Raw genomic sequence first — 19,857 nt, forward strand, 5'->3', positions numbered from 1 at the left:
TCCAGCCTGGGTGACAGAGCGAGACTCCTTCAAAAAAAAAAAAAAAAAAAAAGAATGGAATTTATAAATTAGAATAAAGTTCACAGGACTAAGAGCTCAGCAGTTAATAATTCACCCTTTGATCATCTCACCCTTTGATGTCTCATTGGACATATCAAAATCCTTAGAACTTCAGCAGTAAGCTGCAACCTTCACCCTATGAGGACTTTCTTACACCTGGTCCAATTCCACATCTTTTAGTGATTTTATACCAAATTAACTTCATGTATAATGTACGATATATTAATTTCCCATTTTTCTTTACAAATCAAAGGCACCTATAATTACCACGCTAAGTTTCTGAGCAGGGTGAGGTAAACAATTGAGTCTTCTGCTTCAGCTGGATGGAGGGAACTGACGAAGGCCACGCCCACTCCCACGCTGAGAGCAGTCCTACTGCACTGTGAGGTCAACTGGGTGTTTGCGCCATCTACAGCAAAGGGAGGGATCAGGTTTTCAGCTGAACGAGAGGGGTCCCAAGGCAGAGGATCCTGAAGTTATTCCCTTGGCTTTAACTGAAAAAATACTGTCTTAAAACGCAATATGACAATGTAATAGTTCCCTTTAGAAGACTACATTACTAATTATTAAAATATTTCTAGGCTGGACATGGTGGCTCATGCCTGTAATCCTAGCAGTTTGGGAGGCTGAGGCGGGTGGACCACCTGAGGTCAGGAGTTGGAGACCAGCCTGGCCAACATGGCAAAACCCTGTTTCTACTAAAAATATAAAAATTAGCCAGGCGTGGTGGCAGGTGCCTATAATCCCAGCTACTCGGGAGACTGAGGCAGGAGAATTGCTTGAACCCAGGGGGATGGAAGTTGCAGTGAACCGAGATCGCGCCACTTCACTCCAGCCTGGGTGAAAGAGCGAAACTCCGTCACAAAAAAACAAACAAACAAATAAACACTTCTAGAGGGTCAAATGTGGTGGGTCACACCTGTAATCCCAGCACTTCGGGAGGCCAAGGCAGGAGGATTGCTTGAGCCCAGGAGTTCGAGGCTGCAGTGAGCCAGGATCATGCCACCGTACTCAAGACTGAGCCAATGAGACCCCATCACTTAAAATCAAAAAATAAAAAAATTTTAAAAGTTTGCCAACTGATATGGTTAGGCTCTCTGTCCCCACCCAAATCTCACCTTGAATTGTAATCCCCATAATCCCCGTGTCAAGGGCAGGACCAGGTGGAGGTAACTGAATCATGGGGGTGGTTCCCCCCATGCTGTTCTCATGATTGTGAGTGAGTCGCATGAGATCTGGTTTTATAAACGTCTGGCATTTCCTCTGCCTGCACTGACTGTAAGTTTCCTGAGGCCTCCCCAGCCATCTGGAACTGTGAGTCAATTAAACCTCTTTCCTTTATAAATTACCCAGTCTTCATAGCAGTTCTTCATAGCAGTATGAGAATGGGCTACTACAGCAATCCTTGGCTGAAATTAGTAAGTTATAAAACCATCACAGCATAGCAGATGCATTTTTCAAAGCGTGGTCCCAAGGAGTCCTACACGAGAATCACCTGGGCTGCCTGTTAGACTACAGAGTCCTAGACCCTACCCCAGACCTAATTAATCAGAATTTCTGGAAGTGAAGGCCTGGGAATTCATATTTCTAGCAAGTACATTTTTAGAAGGAATCTAAAAGTATTATTAAGAGTAATCTGATACTGTGGAAAAACATCAACATTATCTCCTGTGCTTTCTAGGAGGATAAATGGAAAAAGAAACTCCGTAAGTGTAATTTTTGTAAAAAAAAAAAAAAACTCATTACTTTCAAATAATACAGTAGTCATGTGGATTTAAGACACAATCTAGTACACAAACAAGTTCCACCATTTCCATTTTGGATCATCTTTGGCTGAAAGTTTACAGCAAGTACTTGAAACTCTTTTTTTTTTTTTTTTTTTTAGAGACAGAGTCTCGCTCTGTCACCCAGGCTACAGTGCAGTAGTGCAATCTTGGCTCACTGCAAGCTCCGCCTCCTGGGTTCACACCATTCTCCTGATTCAGCCTCCTGAGTAGCTGGGACTACAGGCGCTGGCCACCATGCCCGGCTAATTTTTTGTATTTTTAGTAGAGACAGGGATTCACCGTGTTAGCCAGGATGGTCTCAATCTCCTGACCTCATGATCCACCTGCCTTGGCCTCCCAAAGTGCTGGGATTACAGGTGTGAGCCACCGTGCCCGGCCATAATTTTCTACATGATTTCAATTTCTAAAAGTAAAAAATATTTTTAATAGAAGAAAATTAACACAGTTGTCAGTCTAAGCCCTCTCTCCACTTCTGGCCTGAGCCTGCCAGTGCTCTTTATATAGGAGCCAGAATAACAAGTTAATTTGGGAGAGAGAATCACCAAAGATTTATAATGATGACATGAAGTGTGTCTTCATTACAAATGTTTTGTGTTTTATAATGAAACGCAAAGATGTAAAAGATTTAGATTTTAGCTAAATTGGCAAAATTCTTCATTATAAATCTTCAAATCTGTATGTAAGTTGTATGTTGACAGTATTTTCAGATTTTAATGAGTGCTTCCTTAAAACTTAAAGCAAGTTCAGGGCCCGGCACGGTGGCTCACGCCTGTTATCCCAGCACTTTGGGAGGCCAAGGAGGGCGGATCATGAGGTCAGGAGATTGAGACCATCCTGGCTAACACGGTGAAACCCCGTCTCTACTAAAAAATACAAAAAATTTGTGGGGCATGGTGGCAGGCGCCTGTAGTCCCAGCTACTCAGGAGGCTGAGGCAGGAAAATGGCGTGAACCAGGGAGGTGGAGCTTGCAGTGAGCCGAGATCGCACCACTGTGCTCCAGCCTGGGCGACAGAGCAAGACTCTGTCTCAAAAAAAAAAAAAAAAAAAAAAAAACCAACTTAAAGCAAGTTCACCTCCTGGTCACTCTCCCAGGCAGGGAAGACTGGTGCTTCGAAGGCGCTCTCTGCCATATAATGTTTACTAGTCAACAGAAGCAGCATGTTCTAGTTAGGGAGTTTTCTCATATGTACCCACACACCCAAAGACATAAGGAGTCCAAAAAAAAAAACTCGCCCTAGGCCATTGATACTGAAACTGTTCTGGTACAAAGACAGAAGTAAACCCAGCAGTTGCATATGAACTTCGAAAGAACCTTCTTGTCCCCTGAGGTTTCAATATGGCATGGGGTGTGAAAAGCTGACCCAAATGGACCTCTAGTTGTTCTAGGCCAGTGCAAGAACAGAATGGGGTGTGCCCGGGTGAGCTGGGTGGGCTGCATGCAAAAGGATATGGCTGTGGCCTCAGCCCTAGGCCTCCTCGCCCAGGCTGGGCTACCCCTGCCCTGAAACAGGTGGAAAATGGAGCTCCTTTGTGAAAGCTGCCCGCTGGAAGGCCGACAGGGTGACAAAGAACACAACAGGGCTCCTCCCCCATCACTCAGATCAACAGGTTCCCATACGAACGACTTCTTACTCCTCCTCCTCTGGGTGTCTTTTCTTGAAAACTTCTAATTTATCTGCATGTGGTTTCTAAAATTATGATCATTTTAGAGAATCTGAAAAAAAATCTTTACTATAAAGAGCAAAAAAGTCTTTGTGACTTATGTAAATAAAGACTGAAAATAGAGTGATTTAGCTATTTTCCAAGATGCTTTAGAGAAGAAATAAAAAGGATCCACAAATCTCAGTCTTTGTGCTAGTGTTCTTCCATCATCCCTCCAGCTAAAAAGGATTCCCGAGGTATTTTGTAAACCTACAGAATTGCATAACATTCTGCTCTCAGGGCAGAAACACAGCACATAATACTAGGCACACGGTAAGTACTCAACGAACACCTGAATTTCACAGCTGTTTTCAGGTGAACTGCCCATCTCTCCCCACACCTCCCTCCTACTCCTCTCTCTCACATTCTCTCACTCTCTCACACACACACTTTAAATCCAGCTGGCAAAACTAAACACAGGCAATCAAAGTGAACCTGGCAACTCTGTTCGGAAAGCAGGAATTCAGGCTGGGTGTGGCACAGGCTGCAGTCCCAGCTTTTAGGAGGCTGAGGTGGGAGGATCCCTTGAGCACAAGAGTTCACGGCCAGCCTGAGCCACACTGCCAGACTCCATCTCTTACAAAGAAAACGAACAAAAATGACAAAAACTCAGCTCAAAGCTACTTCTACTTTCTCAGGTAAAGGAAAATTTGGAGAAAAATACATTTAAAAGATTTAAAGGCCGGGCGCGGTGGCTCAAGCCTGTAATCCCAGCACTTTGGGAGGCCGAGATGGGCGGATCACGAGGTCAGGAGATCGAGACCATCCTGGCTAACATGGTGAAACCCCGTCTCTACTAAAAAAATACAAAAAACTAGCTGGGCGAGGTGGTGGGTGCCTGTAGTCCCAGCTACTCGGGAGGCTGAGGCAGGAGAATGGCATGAACCTGGGAGGCGGAGGTTGCAGTGAGCTGAGATCCGGCCACTGAACTCCAGCCTGGGTGACAGAGCGAGACTCCGTCTCAAAAAAAAAAAAAAGATTTAAAGGCTGGACGTGGTGGCTCACGTCTGTAATCCCAGCACTTTGGGAGGCCGAGGCGAGCGGATCACGAGGTCAGGAGATCAAGACCATCCTGGCTAACATAGTGAAACCCCATCTCTACTAAAAATACAAAAAATTAGCCGGGTGTGGTGGCGGGCGCCTGTAGTCCCAGCTACTCGGGAGGCTGAGGCAGAAGAATGGCATGAATCCAGGAGGTGGAACTTGCAGTGAGCCGAGATCACCCCACTGCACTCCAGCCTGAGCAACAGAGTGAGACTCCGTCTCAGAAAAAAAAAAAAAAAAAGATTTAAAAGAGTCATTGATTCCTGTAGCACAGTCTGTGATTACTTTAGAATTGCCAAGAAGCACGTGTTACGGTCTGTGCACAGTGCCTCTTAAGGATTACAAACAGGCACACAAGCGTGTGATGTGAGTCTCGTCCTCAGAGGGTACTTTCACAAGGATAGGCCTGGGTTCCTGCACAATACACAGTCCTACACACTGAGGGTTGGGCACAATGGAAGCATTCACCAGAGGTAGGATTCATTCAAGAGCCTTAAAAGACTTCTAGGTACTAGACACTTATTTTTAGTACTTCATTTTGCATATTTAAAATTTCCTATAACTACTCATCTGTTCCAAAAAAAAAAAAGATTGATGAAAGGATTCCATTAGATATTTGTCAACCAAACACAGTAGGAAAACCACTTCTGGTGTTTGGGTGGTTAGTCCAAACCATATGACTAAATATAAATACGCTGGTACGTGACAGGCCAGGGATCAGACTACCCGGGGACCTTTATTCATTCATTCAGGAAATATTCAAGCATAATTGTGGTTAAACAGCAAATACAGTGACTTACAGACTCAAGGCTGACACCACTGAAGGAATGTAAATTGGTGCCACCACTTTGGAAACCAGGTATCAACTAGTAAAGCTGAAGGTATGCACACCTGACTCAGGGCTGTTCATAATCGCCCCAGACCAGAAACAACCCAGATGTCCATCAACAGTGGACAGGTAATTTGTGGTATGTTCATAAGACAAAAATGTACTAACTGGGCTGGGTGTGGTGGCTCATACCTGTAATCCCAGCACTTTGGGAGGCCCAGGCAGGAGGATCCCTTGAGCCCAGGAGTTCAAGACCAGCCTGGGCAATATAGTGAGACCTTGTCTCTAAGAAAATTAAAAAACAAAAACAAAAACAACTACAGGCATAGGCAACAACATGGAGAGATCTTTTAAAATAGTATGCTGTGGGGGGAGAGGGGGGAGGGATTGCATTGGGAGTTATACCTGATATAAATGACAAATTGATGGGTGCTGACGAGTTGATGGGTGCAGCACACCAACATGGCACAAGTATACATATGTAACAAACCTGCACGTTATGCACATGTACCCTAGAACTTAAAGTATAACAATAAAAAATAAAAACATAAAAAAAAATAGTATGCTGCAGAAATTCAAAAAATTATATATGTGCGTGTGTATATACATACATACACACATACATACACACACACACACGATGCCGACCAGAAAGGATTCACAAGAGTATCTACTTTTAGTTTGCACTGAGGTTAAAAAACAAAATAAAACTATGTCAATTAGGGATTCATATTTAAGGGATCAAAACTACAGAAAAGAAAGAAGTGATTTCCATAAAAGTCATAGTAGTTTCTGGCTAGGACCTCTGGGGGAGGGGGAGAGTGTGGCGCGAGATTCTTGACCTGCAAGACAGTTACACTTAGGTTTTCGTTAAAATAATCTATCAAATTATCCATGCATAATTCACAATTCAATAAATCTAATGTTGATTTCTGGGAATTCAGAGCCATGACAGCAATTCTAGCCAACCCTCTCTGAATGTCACTTTTTGCTGTCAGTTTCATAAGGTCAGACACCGACCTTATTTGCCTTCTTCCTCTGTATTCAGGCACAGCACCTTGAGCATGGTAAAAGTCCTCGGTAAATGTATAATATATAAATCCACAGACTCCTGACATGAATTTTGTTTTAACCCATCCATTTCCTGAAATTACTGATTTGAAGAGTGCCCACATTAACTTTCCTTTGTCTTCGCCCAGGTGAAGTGAAGCTTTCATAAATAATAAAGCCATCTTAAATGTTAGCTCTGTAAGTTTATACCCAGGCCTCGGTTGCTTTAGCAACTCTCCCTGCCTTCCACTCCCTTTGACGTTTCTTTATAAGCAAAGATACTATGTTAGTAGTCCTAGATTTTTTTTTTTAAATAGGAAAAGTTTTCTTCTGCACCTAAGAGTTAAACCTAGGATCGTAATGATTCTACTGCTTTGAAGTTGTTTAAAAAGGGGTAATCTGCCCCTTGCCCTGAGAAGTAACATCGTCTATCAGGATTATTAAAACTTTACGAACAGTTGTACTTAAACACGTTACTTGTTCTTGACAGAAGCCAAATCTTTATGAACAGGACAAGTCAGTTTTAAAATAATTAATTTCAGTTAAAAAACCACTTTGTGCAAACAGACATTTATAAAAATGCTTAGAAAAGTCTAAAATGATACACACAAACCGATAAAGACGCACTCGGCAGTTACTTTTGAGAAAGAGGTTCAAAAGAAAGCTTTAACCTTATTAGTAAAGTTCAAATGACACAGAGAATGGTTAATGTATTCCTTGTGATTTTGGGAAAAGCATTTTTAATCCATTTTGCCTTAAAATCCCAATTGCAAAGGAACCGATCAAACACAGCCCTCCCTAAAGCCCACCTTTTAAAAACATTAAAGTCTTAAAGGATTTCCTGGACTTACATACTTGGCTAATTTTTTACGATATGAATATATATTTACGCCATTCTATTAATTATTATTACAAAATTCATACCTGCAGTCAACCGATATGAAAGCTTTCAGATGAGAACTCAGGACAGACACGTTCAACACTGACATTAAAACGACTTGGAATGAAGGAAACTGTCTCCAGTTTTATGGGGGAAAGCCAAAAATATCAAGCAACTACCTCTCCTCCCCCAAGCGTCAGAAGATGAGTCAGAGCTGGAGGCAGGAATAGGGCCCCATGTGTCAAGCCGCCTGTGCAGGGCTCCTTCCTACCTCCTCGTGGCAACCCTCGTCCCTCCCCCAGGTCAGGGTCTCTGCCCCGGCCTGTCCCTGATGTGAAGTGTCCCTGATGCGAATTCTCAGGCGTCTCTGGCGAAGAAGAGGCGTTCACTGTGGGGGTGCCTCCTTCCCCGCGTTTCTCAAGGGAACCAAGACTGGGGTCCTTTATGAGTCCACAACAACAGTAACCAAATTGCAGCTCAAGGGAGTGGAGCTTCCAGACACACGCATGACTCTGCAAAGAATACAGCACCTTTGTTCCCCTGTTTTTAGAGAGCAGGAAGGAAATGAGCAGAGAGAAACTGTGACTTGTCCAGTGTGACTTAACTTTGTGGTAGAGCTGAGTCTCAGGCCTGGAGCTGCCGGCTGGCCTCGGCCTCTCTGACTCTTAAGTGCTCTGTAGAATGTCAGGGAAGACGGTCCAACATTCCATTATACTTCTGAGTGGCCTTAGGGACTAGGAATTCCAGGAGACTCTGGGTTAAATCTCTTGGTCCCTATTCCTTTAAGGTTACTAAGGAACCCGGAGTTTGCTCTTCGCCTCCGTTTGTACATCTGTAAAACGGGATGGTAATGCTCTCCAATCCCCTCTCTTATAAAACCATAATGAACAGCTAACGAGTTAACACACGTTAAATGTTCGGAGGTCCTGCTGGTTAGAAAGTACAAGGTGGCTTAAAAAAAAAAATCCCTGCATAGTACAACTGCATTTGTAAGTCGCTCCTCCTTCCCTAGCCTCTGGGATGCCCAGTTACCATAACACTGGCTAGTACCACTGGCAACATCCACCTAAATAAAGTACAGTTATACAATCCACTTAAGGCGGCCACAGCATGCACCTCCTCTCTACAGACAACAACTCAACTTCGCTCCGGAGCAAGGGTACTTAGGAGAAATATAAAGATGTTAGCGCCGCGCACACCCATCTACCACCGCAGAGGAAGACTCAAGTTGGAGACTTGGCATCGCTGAAAGTCAAGTTGCTTCTATCCATGCACAAGAAACCTCCGGGAGATGCAAAAAGCCGCGGCGCGCTCCAGAGCGGGTGGATGCCAGCGGGACGGGGCGGCCTCCGCGGGGTTGGCAAGCGGCGGAGGGGAGGCGCGGCCGAGGATGCTGGAGCCCCGGGGCACAGGGATAGGGTCGCGGAGGCGGCGCAGCGCGGCGAGGCAGCGGCAAGGGGCGCACGCCCAGGGCCGGCAAGGGTGCGCTGCGGGGGTTCCCGGGCCTCTCCTCCCTGCGCCGCCCCCAAGAGTCAAGGACCGCCGGGGAGCAGGTGGGGGCGCCGGCACAAAGTTTCCAGAGGCGGGGTCGCGCGGGCCTCTGGGTGCCCCCTGCGCCCCGGGACCCGAAGCGCGAAGTCCCGCCTTCCCGCCCCCACCCCAACAGCCTCCCCACAACCCCCACCCCCGGGCCTGCGAGTCCCCTACCGGCGAGGCGCGGGTCTCGGACGGGACTGCGTCCTACTGCGCGGCCACCGGCTTCTGCGGGCTGAGCGCCGCGCGCGCCGCCTCCTCCTCCCTCCGCCCGCGCCCGGGGCGGGCCGCGCGCACGCTCCCTGCGCCTGGCCGCCCTCTCCCGAGGTGGGGGGACGCGACGCGGGGCGGGGGAACGCGCGGGGCGGCTGGAGGCGCGCGTGCGCGCTAGGTTTCTGCGCCGTGCGGGGTGGCCCGGGCGCGTCCCGAGCTCCGGAGGTAGCCGCCGCCTCCAGGGCGCCCCTCTGTCCGAGTCCTCTGGTCTTTTACCCTGCCTCACACACGGACGACCCCTCGCTTCCCCAGTCAGCATCTGCCTATGAGCCGGGCTCGAGGCGGGCTGCGGGGGCGCTCTGCTGGGGTGCTTTCGGAATTGGAGAAGATTAAAGGCGAGAAAGCAAATCCGATGCAGGGGTGAAGCCGCCGCAGGTGGCTAGCCCCGGCCTCGACCCACCCCCACCGCCTCCCCAGCCCGGAGAGCCCGGGAGTTGGGACCCAAGAGCGAAGGGAAAATCAGTAGTGCGGCAGTCCCTGGCTGACCCTTGCTGGAACAGGTACGGGCAGCCCTGGCGCCCGAGACCCGGAGGAGGTGAACTTCCAACCTCCATGCGCATCTCCGCCTGCTCCTGCCACGCCAAGGTGCCGTCCGAGTCTGGGAGCCCACACCCACGGCCCGAGCCCCCGAGGCAGGGCTGGGGTTCTCCGGAGCACAGGCGGGACACAGGCATTCACTGATGGCTCATTTGCTGTGTAACTCTGAGGGTCTTTTAAAATTCAGCTCTGCCCATCTGTAACATAAATCGGTGCGAAACGGACGTTTTCCAGCACAGCTCCGCCTCCCCTCCGCCTCTGGCAGGTGAGAGGAGACACGTGGGAGGCAAAGCGACTTCCTCAAGGCTCTGCCGTGAGTCAATGCACCTAAGAGTCCTGACTCCGTGCCCAGTCCTTGACTCACCAGCCCCTGCTCCTCGCCGTTGCAAATCGTTGGCCTCAGAATTGCTGAGCAGTCAAACGAGTAGGCATGGGTTTGCGGGGAGGGGTGCGGGGGAGAAGTAAAACCCGCTTTTGGGGTTTACATCTCCTGATGTCTTCAACCAAAAGCTTTGAAGCTTTTTCATGTTCTTCCCGATCTCCACTGCCCAACCGGCTTCAGAGTAATCCGGTGCGTGCTGGAATATCTAAAAGTTAGTGACATTTTAATGATAATCCTGCGAAGCGAAAAAGGTCTAGAGAGATTTATTTTTGCCTTCATAAAAAGAGAAAGCTTTAAAATTAGGCAAAATTAAGCGAAAACAAAGCAGCATACTTTACTAGATTCAGGAAACCACTGAGTTCAAATCGTGCCTGGGAAAAGCATCTTCCTAACACTAAATTGTGACGTCAGTTCACTTAGTGACTTACTTGTTTACATGCCAATACGAAAAGAGCAAATCTCTAACAGAAAGGATTATGTTTTCCTTTCTGCTCAGCACCCCCTAGTCCTTGAAGCTTCAGTCAAATCAATGACTCAGCAGCACAGATAGATGCATCCTTCTTCACACTCCAGCTTGTTACACTGAAGGCAGGTTTCCAGAACAAGCTCTAGTGACAAGGAGCAAGGCATTTTCATGGATTATGGGAACTAAACCTACCATGAAGAGTCAGTGAAGAGGAGGGAGGTGGGCTAAAATAGAGTTTGTGTTGTGTGTGATGTGCGTGTCAAGATTTAGAGATTCAGAGATTAAGTAGAAAGAAGTGCTGAAGTCAGACCATGTAATGACTGTACAGACATGCCCTGGGGTAGGGAGGCGCTTTATGCCTTTACAGAATGTGGAAGTGCGGGCTTATACATGCCTCTACCAAAAATGCAATTTGAAGGTATTCTTTTCTGGACCAGCACTGTCCAATAGAACTTTGTGTGATGATAGACATGTTCTGTATCTCCACTATCCAATACAGTAGCCACTAGCCTCATGTGGCTACTGAACACTTGAAATGTGGCTAGTGTAACCAAGGAAGTGAATTTAAAATTTTATTTTAGTAAATTTAGATAGCCACATATGGCTAGTGGCTACCTTACTGGACAGCACATTTCTAGACAATGTGAGTTTCTTTATAGGTGTCCATTTTTCTTTCTTTTTTTTCCTTTTTAGGTAGGCTTCAGGCTGGAGTGCAGTGGTGCAATCATGACTCACTGAAGCCTCCGCTTCCCGGGCTCAGGTGGACCTCCCACTTCAGCTTCCCAAGTAGCTGGGACTACAGGTACGCCACCACGCCTGGCTAATTTATTATTGTTTTTATTATTATTTTCTGGGGGACGGCAGTTTCGTTCTCGTTGCCTAGGCTGGAGTGCAATGGCACAATCTCAGCTCAGTGCAACCTCTGCCTCCCAGGTTCAAGTGATTCTCCTGACTGAGCCTCCCGAGTAGCCGGGATTACAGGCATGCGCCACCACGCCCGGGTGATTTTGTATTTTTAGTAGAGACAGGGTTTCTCCATGTTGGTCAGGCTGGTCTTGAACTCCCGACCTAAGGTGATCCCCCTGCTTCGGCCTCCCAAAGTGCTGGGTTTACAGAGGTGAGCCACCGCACCCAGCCTTTTTACTACTATTTAGAGACAACGTCTCTTTAAATAATATGTTGCCCAGGCTGGTCTCGAACTCCTAGGCTCAAGCAATCCTCCTGCCTCAGCCTCCCATAGTGCTGGGATTAGAGGCATGAGCCACTGTGCCTGGCGGTGTCAACTATTTTGGATGTAGAAACATTTTAGAGGCTGTCTGCTATAAAATTACAATTTGTCTATGCCCAGGGAGGGTTTGGGTTCTCCTGACTCCCAGCTAAATAAGCAGTGCTTTCGAGCAGGGCAGCATCTATAAAGAGTGAGAGCTGATCTGATGAACACAGTAAGTAGAGGGCGGAAGTTTGTACTCTGCTTAGCTTCTGATGTCTGCCTTTCCAAAAATATTCTCCTTAATTGCTTGGGCAATGACTGCTCCTTAATCAGACTTTTATGGGTCCCTCAGAATGAATAGTTGCATCTTCCATTTGTATCACTGCCTCTGGTTAACAAATTGGCAACAGCTTTGATCTGTCAGAATTGGGGAACAGCGGTCATCAAGGCTCCCAGTCTACAGAAGTTTGATTTCAGGGTGCCATCGGGTCTTGTGGCTCACAGAGATTTGGAAGACCTGCTTGCCTGTGCCTCTAATTCCAAGTTATATGCCATTGATGGCTATAAAAATGCAAATCCCCTGAGATAAGTAAATCTTTAAGCTACTGTCCTTTAGCAGATTTGAGAGGGACACTGGACACCAGGTTTCTGGGAGAAAAGATTTCTTAAAAACAAGCAGGATAGAAGTCTCAGAACACATTTCTTCTACTGCAGAAGTTTGCCTAAGGCTTGTGCTATTTCATAAGATGTAAAGTAGCACCTTATCTGGATATCATAAGGATTAACTAGATGTTATTAAATGTAAAATACTTTGAACTTCTTTCCGAGTTTTCACAGTTCTCATAAAATGTACTTTCCAAGTAATAAAGAATTGTCACATTACAAATAAGAAAAAGAAAAAAAAAAGCAAAAAGGAGAGAAAAAGCATTGCTCACCACAATTTTATTACTTAACAAAACAACAGTTAGCATCTGGATTTCTTTCTGGTCTTGATTGTATGCAAGATTTTTTAGTTTTGTTAACACAATTACAATCAAAGTATGCATACAGTTCTGTAACCTGACATCAAGGTTTTTGAGCCAGGCATTATAAAAGGGAACATTGCAGCATGTCTAGGATAATTAGGTAATTTCAAATCTGTCTCTGAAATCTTTTGCCCTTAATTCAACCCTTGGGCAGTAGCAATGATGCAGTGTGATGCAGTGGTGAGAATTTCTTTCTTTTTTTTTTTTTTGAGACGGAGTCTGGCTCTGTCGCCCAGGCTGGAGTGCAGTGGCCGGATCTCAGCTCACTGCAAGCTCCGCCTCCCGGGTTTACGCCATTCTCCTGCCTCAGCCTTCCGGTAGCTGGGACTACAGGCGCCCGCCACCTCGCCCGGCTAGTTTTTTGTATTTTTTTTTAGTAGAGACGGGGTTTCACCATGTTAGCCAGGATGGTCTCGATCTCCTGACCTCGTGATCCGCCCATCTCGGCCTCCCAAAGTGCTGGGATTACAGGCTTGAGCCACCGCGCCCAGCGAGAATTTCAAGATAAACAACATCCTTGTTAAATGCACATCTGTTTTAACATTTGTTCTTGCAGATCTTCATGTCCCTCTGTGAGACTTTTGCATGTTGAGTTGGGTGGTACAGGAAAATCATGTACTTGCTCATACCTGACTGCAGTGAAACTAAATGTCAAAGGCTCAGTGGGAAAAGAAAAGGAAGGGGTGGCACCAGGTGTGTTATATACCTTAACCCATTTAATCTTTTTTTTTGAGACGGAGTCTCACTCTGTAGCCCAAGCTGGAGTGCTATGGCACGAGTAGCTGGAACTACAGGTGCGCACCACCAAGCCCAGCTAATTTTTTGTATTTTAGTAGAGACAGGGTTTTACCATGTTGCCCAGGGTAGTCTCGAACTCCTGAGCTCAGGCGATTCACCCACCTTGGCTTCCCAAAGTGCTGGGATTACAGGCGTGAGCCACCACACCTGGCCCATTTATCTTCATCAACCCAGTCAGGTAGGTATTACCAACCACACATTAGACATGAAGTGTTAAGAAACTGCCCAAGGTTGCATTATTATTAAATACCAGAACAGGGATTAGTGCTCAGATATTTTCAGTACACCAGGCAGGTAAACAAGAAAGCATTTAGCTGTAGAGGGCCAGTAATGTCAACAATCCCTACTTCTTCAGTTACTTGCTCTATAAACTTTTTTTTTTTTTTTTTTTTTGCGATGGAGTTTCACTCTTGTCACCCAAGCTGGAGTGCAATGGCATGATCTCGGCTCACTGCAACCTCCAACTCCCAGGTTCAAGCAGTTCTCCTGCCTCAGCCTCCCAAGTAGCCGGGATTACAGGTGTGACCACTGTGCCCAGCCTGCTCTATAAACTCTTAGTTTTATTTTATTTTTTTTATTATTTTTTTTGAGACAGAGTCTCGCTCTGTCCTCCAGGCTGGAGTGCAGTGGCCAGATCTCAACTCACTGCAAGCTCCGCCTTCCGTGTTTATGCCATTCTCCTGCCTCAGCTTCCCAAGTAGCTGGGACTACAGGCGCCCGCACCACGCCCGGCTAGTTTTTTGTATTTTTTAGTAGAGACGGGGGTTTCACCGTGTTAGCCAGGATGGTCTCGATCTCCTGACCTCGTGATCCGCCCGTCTCGGCGTCCCAAAGTGCTGGGATTACAAGCTTGAGCCACCGCGCCCGGCCTAAACTCTTAATTTTAAAATGGGTGTTTTGGCGGGGCAAGGTGGCTGGCGCCTGTAATCCTAACACTCTGGGAGGCCGAAGCAGGGGGATCACTTGAGGTCAGGAGTTGGAGACCAGCCTGACCCAAGATGGTGAAATCCTGTCTCTACTAAAGATACAAAAATTAGCTGCGCGTGGTGGTGCATGCCTGTAATCCCAGCTACTCGGAAACTTGAGGCAGGAGAATTGCTTGAACCAGGGAGGCAGAGGTTTCAGTCAGCCGAGATTGCACCACTGCAACTCCAGCCTGGGTGACACAGTGAGACTCCATCTCAAAAAATAAATAAATGGCTGGGCGCAGTGGCTCACGCCTGTAATCCCAGCACTTTGGGAGGCCGAGGTGATTGGATCACCTGAGGTCAGGAGTTCGAGACCAGCCTGACCAACAAGGTGAATCCCCGTCTCTACTAAAAATATAAAAATTAGCCGGGCGTGGTAGGCAGACGCCTGTAGTCCCAGCTACTTGGAAGGCTGAGACAGAAGAATTGCTTGAATCCAGGAGGCAGAGGTTGCAGTGAGCCGAGATCACGCCACTGCACTCCACCCTGGGCGATGGAGCGAGACTCCATTTCAAAAAATAAAAATAAAAATAAAATGAGTGTTTAAAACAATTTTTTTTACAACTAGAATGTATTTGAAGAAAATAAAAATTTAAAGAGACCTTTTAAAAAAGGGTACATGAACTATTCTCCCCTCAGGAGTTATCTGGGGTAGTAACTATACCAGAAATGGTAAGAGACCTACCTTTAAAGACAAGCTATTGAATGATGCTTTGCATAAGCTCATGCAACAAAGAAGAAAACCTGGTCTTACTGAAGGGGAGTAACTAGTTATAAACTGCTACATGTATCATACCAAGCTACTGAATATGCAAATGAAGGTGTGCTGAATATGCTAAGAAAACAGAATGTGAATGGAAAGGTAGCTGAGGTTCCCAGATTGCTTAAAAGGCAACATCTAACCTACAGTCTTGCTCATCTGCTCTTTGCTTTGCCAAATAGTAGCAAACCTGTTACAGGAAGTCAGAAGGCTCAAATTAATTCTTCACCAGACCCAAGATGTACACATCATTGTAAACAAATCCTTGATGTAGAGTGTCTCCACAGCCCTGGAGCAGTGTCTGGCTACATCCTGGACGCTAAATAGGGTTATCAGCTTTCATCAGAGGGCCTCTAAGCTTCTGATCCTTACATCCACCCCATCTTGCCACATATGCTAGAAATCTTTTTCCACCCCCCAACACACACACTTCTAGTTTCCATGGAGATGCAACAGTTTACTCTTTTCCCCCAATTGTAAGCCATGGTTATTTTTAACTGGAAAACTCTGAGCCAGGTCACAGCTGGGATCTGGATGATGCAATGACGTCTATAGCCACCCTTCTCTCCCACAAACGCCTTCTCTTCCACAGTCGCTGGGGGCGGAGGCACTCCTGGGAGACTGCTCTCAAAAGCATTTCGCTTTGCATCTTCCATTTGTATCACTGGAAGTTGAAATTAAATGAAATCAAAACCCATGCCCATCTTAGATCTGACAGGTGTCCTGAATCTGAAGCTATGCACGCCCAGAACAAGGCCAAGATTTTCTTGTTGAGGTTGACAGCCAGGTGAGGTTGACATTCCTATCACCTATCTGTGGCTAGCGCTTAGATAAATGCTTCTACCTCCACTGGAGTGGCTTTATCAGCTGCAGTTTGCCCTTAAAAAGGCTAAAAAGAGGCCAGGCGCGGTGGCTCACGCCTGTAATCCCAGCACTTTTGGGAGGCCGTGGAGGGCGGATCACGAGGTCAGGAGATCAAGACCATCCTGGCTAACGTGGTGAAACCCCATCTCTACTAAAAATACAAAAAATTAGCCGGGCATGGTGGCGGGTGCCTGTAGTCCCAGCTACTTGGGAGGCTGAGGCAGGAGAATGGCGTGAACCCGGGAGGCGGAGCTTTCAGTGAGCCAAGCTGGCGCCACTGCACTCCAGCCTGGGTGACTGAGCTAGACTCCGTATCGGAAAAAAAAAAAAAAAGAGACTAAAAAGAGGCTCCTACTAGGGATATTGTGTGGAAAAGCTGTTACTCCACCTCTCCAAAGCAAATAACCATGATCTCAGGGCCGGAATCCTGCTGTCTCATCTGTTACTAAAAGTTCAAATCAGTTCTTCCATCTTAGCTAGAGTCTTCAAGACATTTCTGAACTTTTTGCTCTTTTTCAATAATTTTTGGGAAAAGCGATTAAATTACCCCCAAAATTGGCCTTTTCATCTTTGACAACTTCCTAAAGATTAGAAACTGAAATAAAAGCATCAGTTTTCTTATAGGGGACATCGATTGGGCAAATGCATTAATCCCCCCCCGCCCCCCCCCATCTAGGAGTTAGTTATCTCTGGTAGTAACTGTATCAGAAATGATTAAGAGCCCACAGCCCAAATTCCATTGTTTCTCTCTCTCTTTTTTTTTTAAGAGAGTCTTACTCTGTTGCCCAGGCTGGAGTGCAGTGTCGCAATCTCGGATCACTGCAACCACCGCCTTCGGAGTTCAAGCGATTCTCCTGCCTCAGCCTCCCAAGTAGCTGGGATTACAGGCACGCACCACCACACCTGACTAATTTTTGTATTTTTAGTAGAGACGGGGTTTCACCATGTTGGCCAGGTTGGTCTCAAACTGCTGACCTCAAGTGATCTGTCCACCTCAGCCTCTCAAAGTGCTGGGATTACAGGTGTGAGCCACCACACCTGCCCTCCATTGATTTTTACCTTCTGAATATGTTTTTCTGTTTTAAAGGAATTCCCTAAATGATGATAATGAAGGATGAGGGGTGAGGGAGGGATCCAAATCAATAGTTATATATTGTTTAATATAAAGAAAGTCTTAGGTCATTGCGAACAATTTCAGAAATGGAGAGTATACTCGGCAGCTAGCTTTCCAACGATAGGAGAGAGATGTTAGAAATGTCATGAGTTGGCACTTAGCTGTCAGTTCACTGAATAAGGGTGATTCGATGGCAGCATTTCAGCATTTCTGCTTAAGAAAGTGCTGGTTTCTTAAAACAACTGTGAGGCCCTCTCCTTTCCATACTTCCTAAGATGCTGATTCTGTTCAACACAACTCTGGACCAAGGCAGGATTATTATAAGCTACCTGGAAGCTTTTTGCCACCCACGGCCTCAGGGGAGACCAGACCAAGATGAAAAAAGTGTTGCTTGATTAAGAACAGGAGGTTAATTCAACCAAATGATTAGTGTGGTGCCATTAAAATCCATTCTGGTGCTCTGAAGTAGAAAACAGGTGCATCAGACTCAATTATCCAGCCCAAGTCTGGGCTGGCAAAATTTAACTACAGAGTTTTCAAAGACAAGGGTAAGTACAGTGACCTTCAGGGCTACATCTGTGAAATAATTTTTTTTTTTTGTAGTTTTCAGGGTTTCGAACCCTTTAGTGGTAACTTCCTGTGCTATCTCCATTTCTTTATTCCTACTATCAACAGGGAAGGGGGCCTAGTACACAGTGCATAACAAGCTACTCAAGTGACAAAGGAATTGTAATGGCAGATGCATGACATTTATCTTTCCCTTAAATAATGTCTCTGATTTGTAGCTTAGTCAATCAAATCAAAGGGCAGTTTGACTGCAGTATACCTTAACTGCTGGAAGCCAAGGCAACAAACAATGAACAGAAAAAGAATTCCCTGCCATTAGACACAGAAACTGGTTTTCCATACCTTTCAGAAACTGTTCATTTGTTCCCCCCTCAAACGCAGCATACTAACATTTCAGTTCTGTTGCACATTTCAAGGACTGGCTACTTAGGTTCCAAATACCCTAGTTAAAAGCTCCTCACTTTTTTTTTTTTTTTTTCCTTTTTTTTGAGACAGTCTTTGTTCTGTTGCCCAGGCTGGAGTGTAGTGGCGCAATCCCAGCTCACTGCAACCTCCGCCTCCTGGGTTCAAGCGATTCTACTGCCTCAGCCTCCCTGAGGCTGGGATTATAGACGTAAACCAGCACGCCTGGGTAATTTTTGTATGTTTAGTAGAGAGGAGGTTCACTGTGTTGACCAGGCTGGTATTGAGCTTCTGACCTCAAGTGATCCTCCTATCTCATCCTTCCAAAGTGCTGGGATTATAGGCATGAGCCACCGGCCTAAAAGCTCTTCACTATTGTTCTCACTCCCAAATCAAGTGCCTATGTCAGCAGGACTATTACTATTCAGGCTGCTGTGACCCTGCTCTTTTTCTGTTTCACTTACATGTGGCTCAAAAGGACTAGGTATTGTCTTTTTTTTTTTTTTTTTTTTTGTAGAGACAGGTTCTTGCCCTGTCACTCAGGCTACAGTGGCACAATCATGACTTACTGCAGGCTTGACTACCTGGGCCCAAGCAATCCTCCGCCTTAGCCTTCCAAGTAGCTAGGACAAAAAGTGTGAGCCACCATACCCAGCTTGCTTTTTTTTTTTTTTCAATGTAGAGACGGGGGTCTTGCTGTGTTGTCCAGCCTGGTCTCAAACGCCTGGCTTCAAGTGATTCTCCCACTTCAGCCGCACAAAGTGCTGGGATTACAGGCATGAGCCACTGCACCCAGCCTGTGTCTGATTAAAGAGAAATATTTTAGCTTGGCCAACTCTTCTACACAAGGCCACAGACATGGCAATGTCCCAGTGTTCCAAAGATGGTCCTTTTTGGCAGATGTGGGAAAGGTTAGCTGCATTTGGCTAAGCATGTTGGCAAGGAAAGCAAAGCTTCCAGATCAGCAGTACCTCTTGAATCAAACTTTTTATTTAAATATAATTTTTAGAAATTCAAACAAAAAGCTAGGTACATGTAAGATACAGAAAACCCTTTTGTTTTGTCAAGAATAATGCAATGTATATTTAGAAGATGTCCACAAAGGTAGTCTTAAAAATGAATGGGTGAAGTTCCCCAGAATGCTGCTGAGAATACAGTACCGCTGTCTGCTTAAAGATGGGTGAAAAAGTGGTTTTTGGAGGGATTCTAGGCATTAAGCTTTGCAAAGTTGGGTTTACTAAAGAAATAATAAAACTCATACATATTTATGAGTGAGTTTTCCCAAACTGCTGTGTAATTTGGCCTCTGATTCTTCAATGGAGATTTTTTCTCTTGTTACATACCTACGTATTTCCTAAAGCTAGAATGACTTACAAACTGGGATTTTGTTGTTATTGATGAATGCCATTGGTTTTCTCCCTTTTCCAGCTAACCCCCAGCTGAGGAAGATTTCAATGACTGGTTGGTTAACTGAGTTCAGATTTTTAAAAGCAGGGAAAGTGAAGACAGTTAACAATAAAAGGAAAGAAACTGGGACCCAGGAAAAGATAAACTGTGAATATTTAGTATTAATTGGTATCTCAAGAGACAGAGTCTTGGTCTTTGA

At 45.9% G+C, this 19,857-nt stretch overlaps 2 protein-coding genes across 2 annotated transcripts in view; both read right to left on the reverse strand.

Annotated features, from left to right (window-relative positions):
• LOC113225237 overlaps nucleotides 1-3,008 on the reverse strand; it is a gene marked incomplete at its 3' end in the record, with an annotated part of 8,883 nt that extends 5,875 nt beyond the window's left edge. The window contains exons 1-2 of the mRNA XM_026456743.1: nucleotides 2,933-3,008; nucleotides 2,171-2,233 (exon numbers count right to left, since the gene is read on the reverse strand). Coding sequence (XP_026312528.1) covers nucleotides 2,171-2,233; nucleotides 2,933-3,008 — 139 coding nt within the window. The remainder of the gene's footprint in view (nucleotides 1-2,170; nucleotides 2,234-2,932) is intronic.
• Nucleotides 1-9,203, reverse strand: part of DUSP14 (dual specificity phosphatase 14) — a 22,118-nt gene extending 12,915 nt beyond the window's left edge. The window contains exon 1 of the mRNA XM_023204730.3: nucleotides 9,060-9,203. The gene's annotated coding sequence lies outside the window, so the exon portion shown is untranslated. The remainder of the gene's footprint in view (nucleotides 1-9,059) is intronic.
• Between the last annotated feature and the right edge of the window lie 10,654 nt (nucleotides 9,204-19,857).

This window comes from Piliocolobus tephrosceles, chromosome 16 (genome assembly GCF_002776525.5).
Source record: "Piliocolobus tephrosceles isolate RC106 chromosome 16, ASM277652v3, whole genome shotgun sequence".
NCBI lineage: Eukaryota > Metazoa > Chordata > Mammalia > Primates > Cercopithecidae > Piliocolobus > Piliocolobus tephrosceles.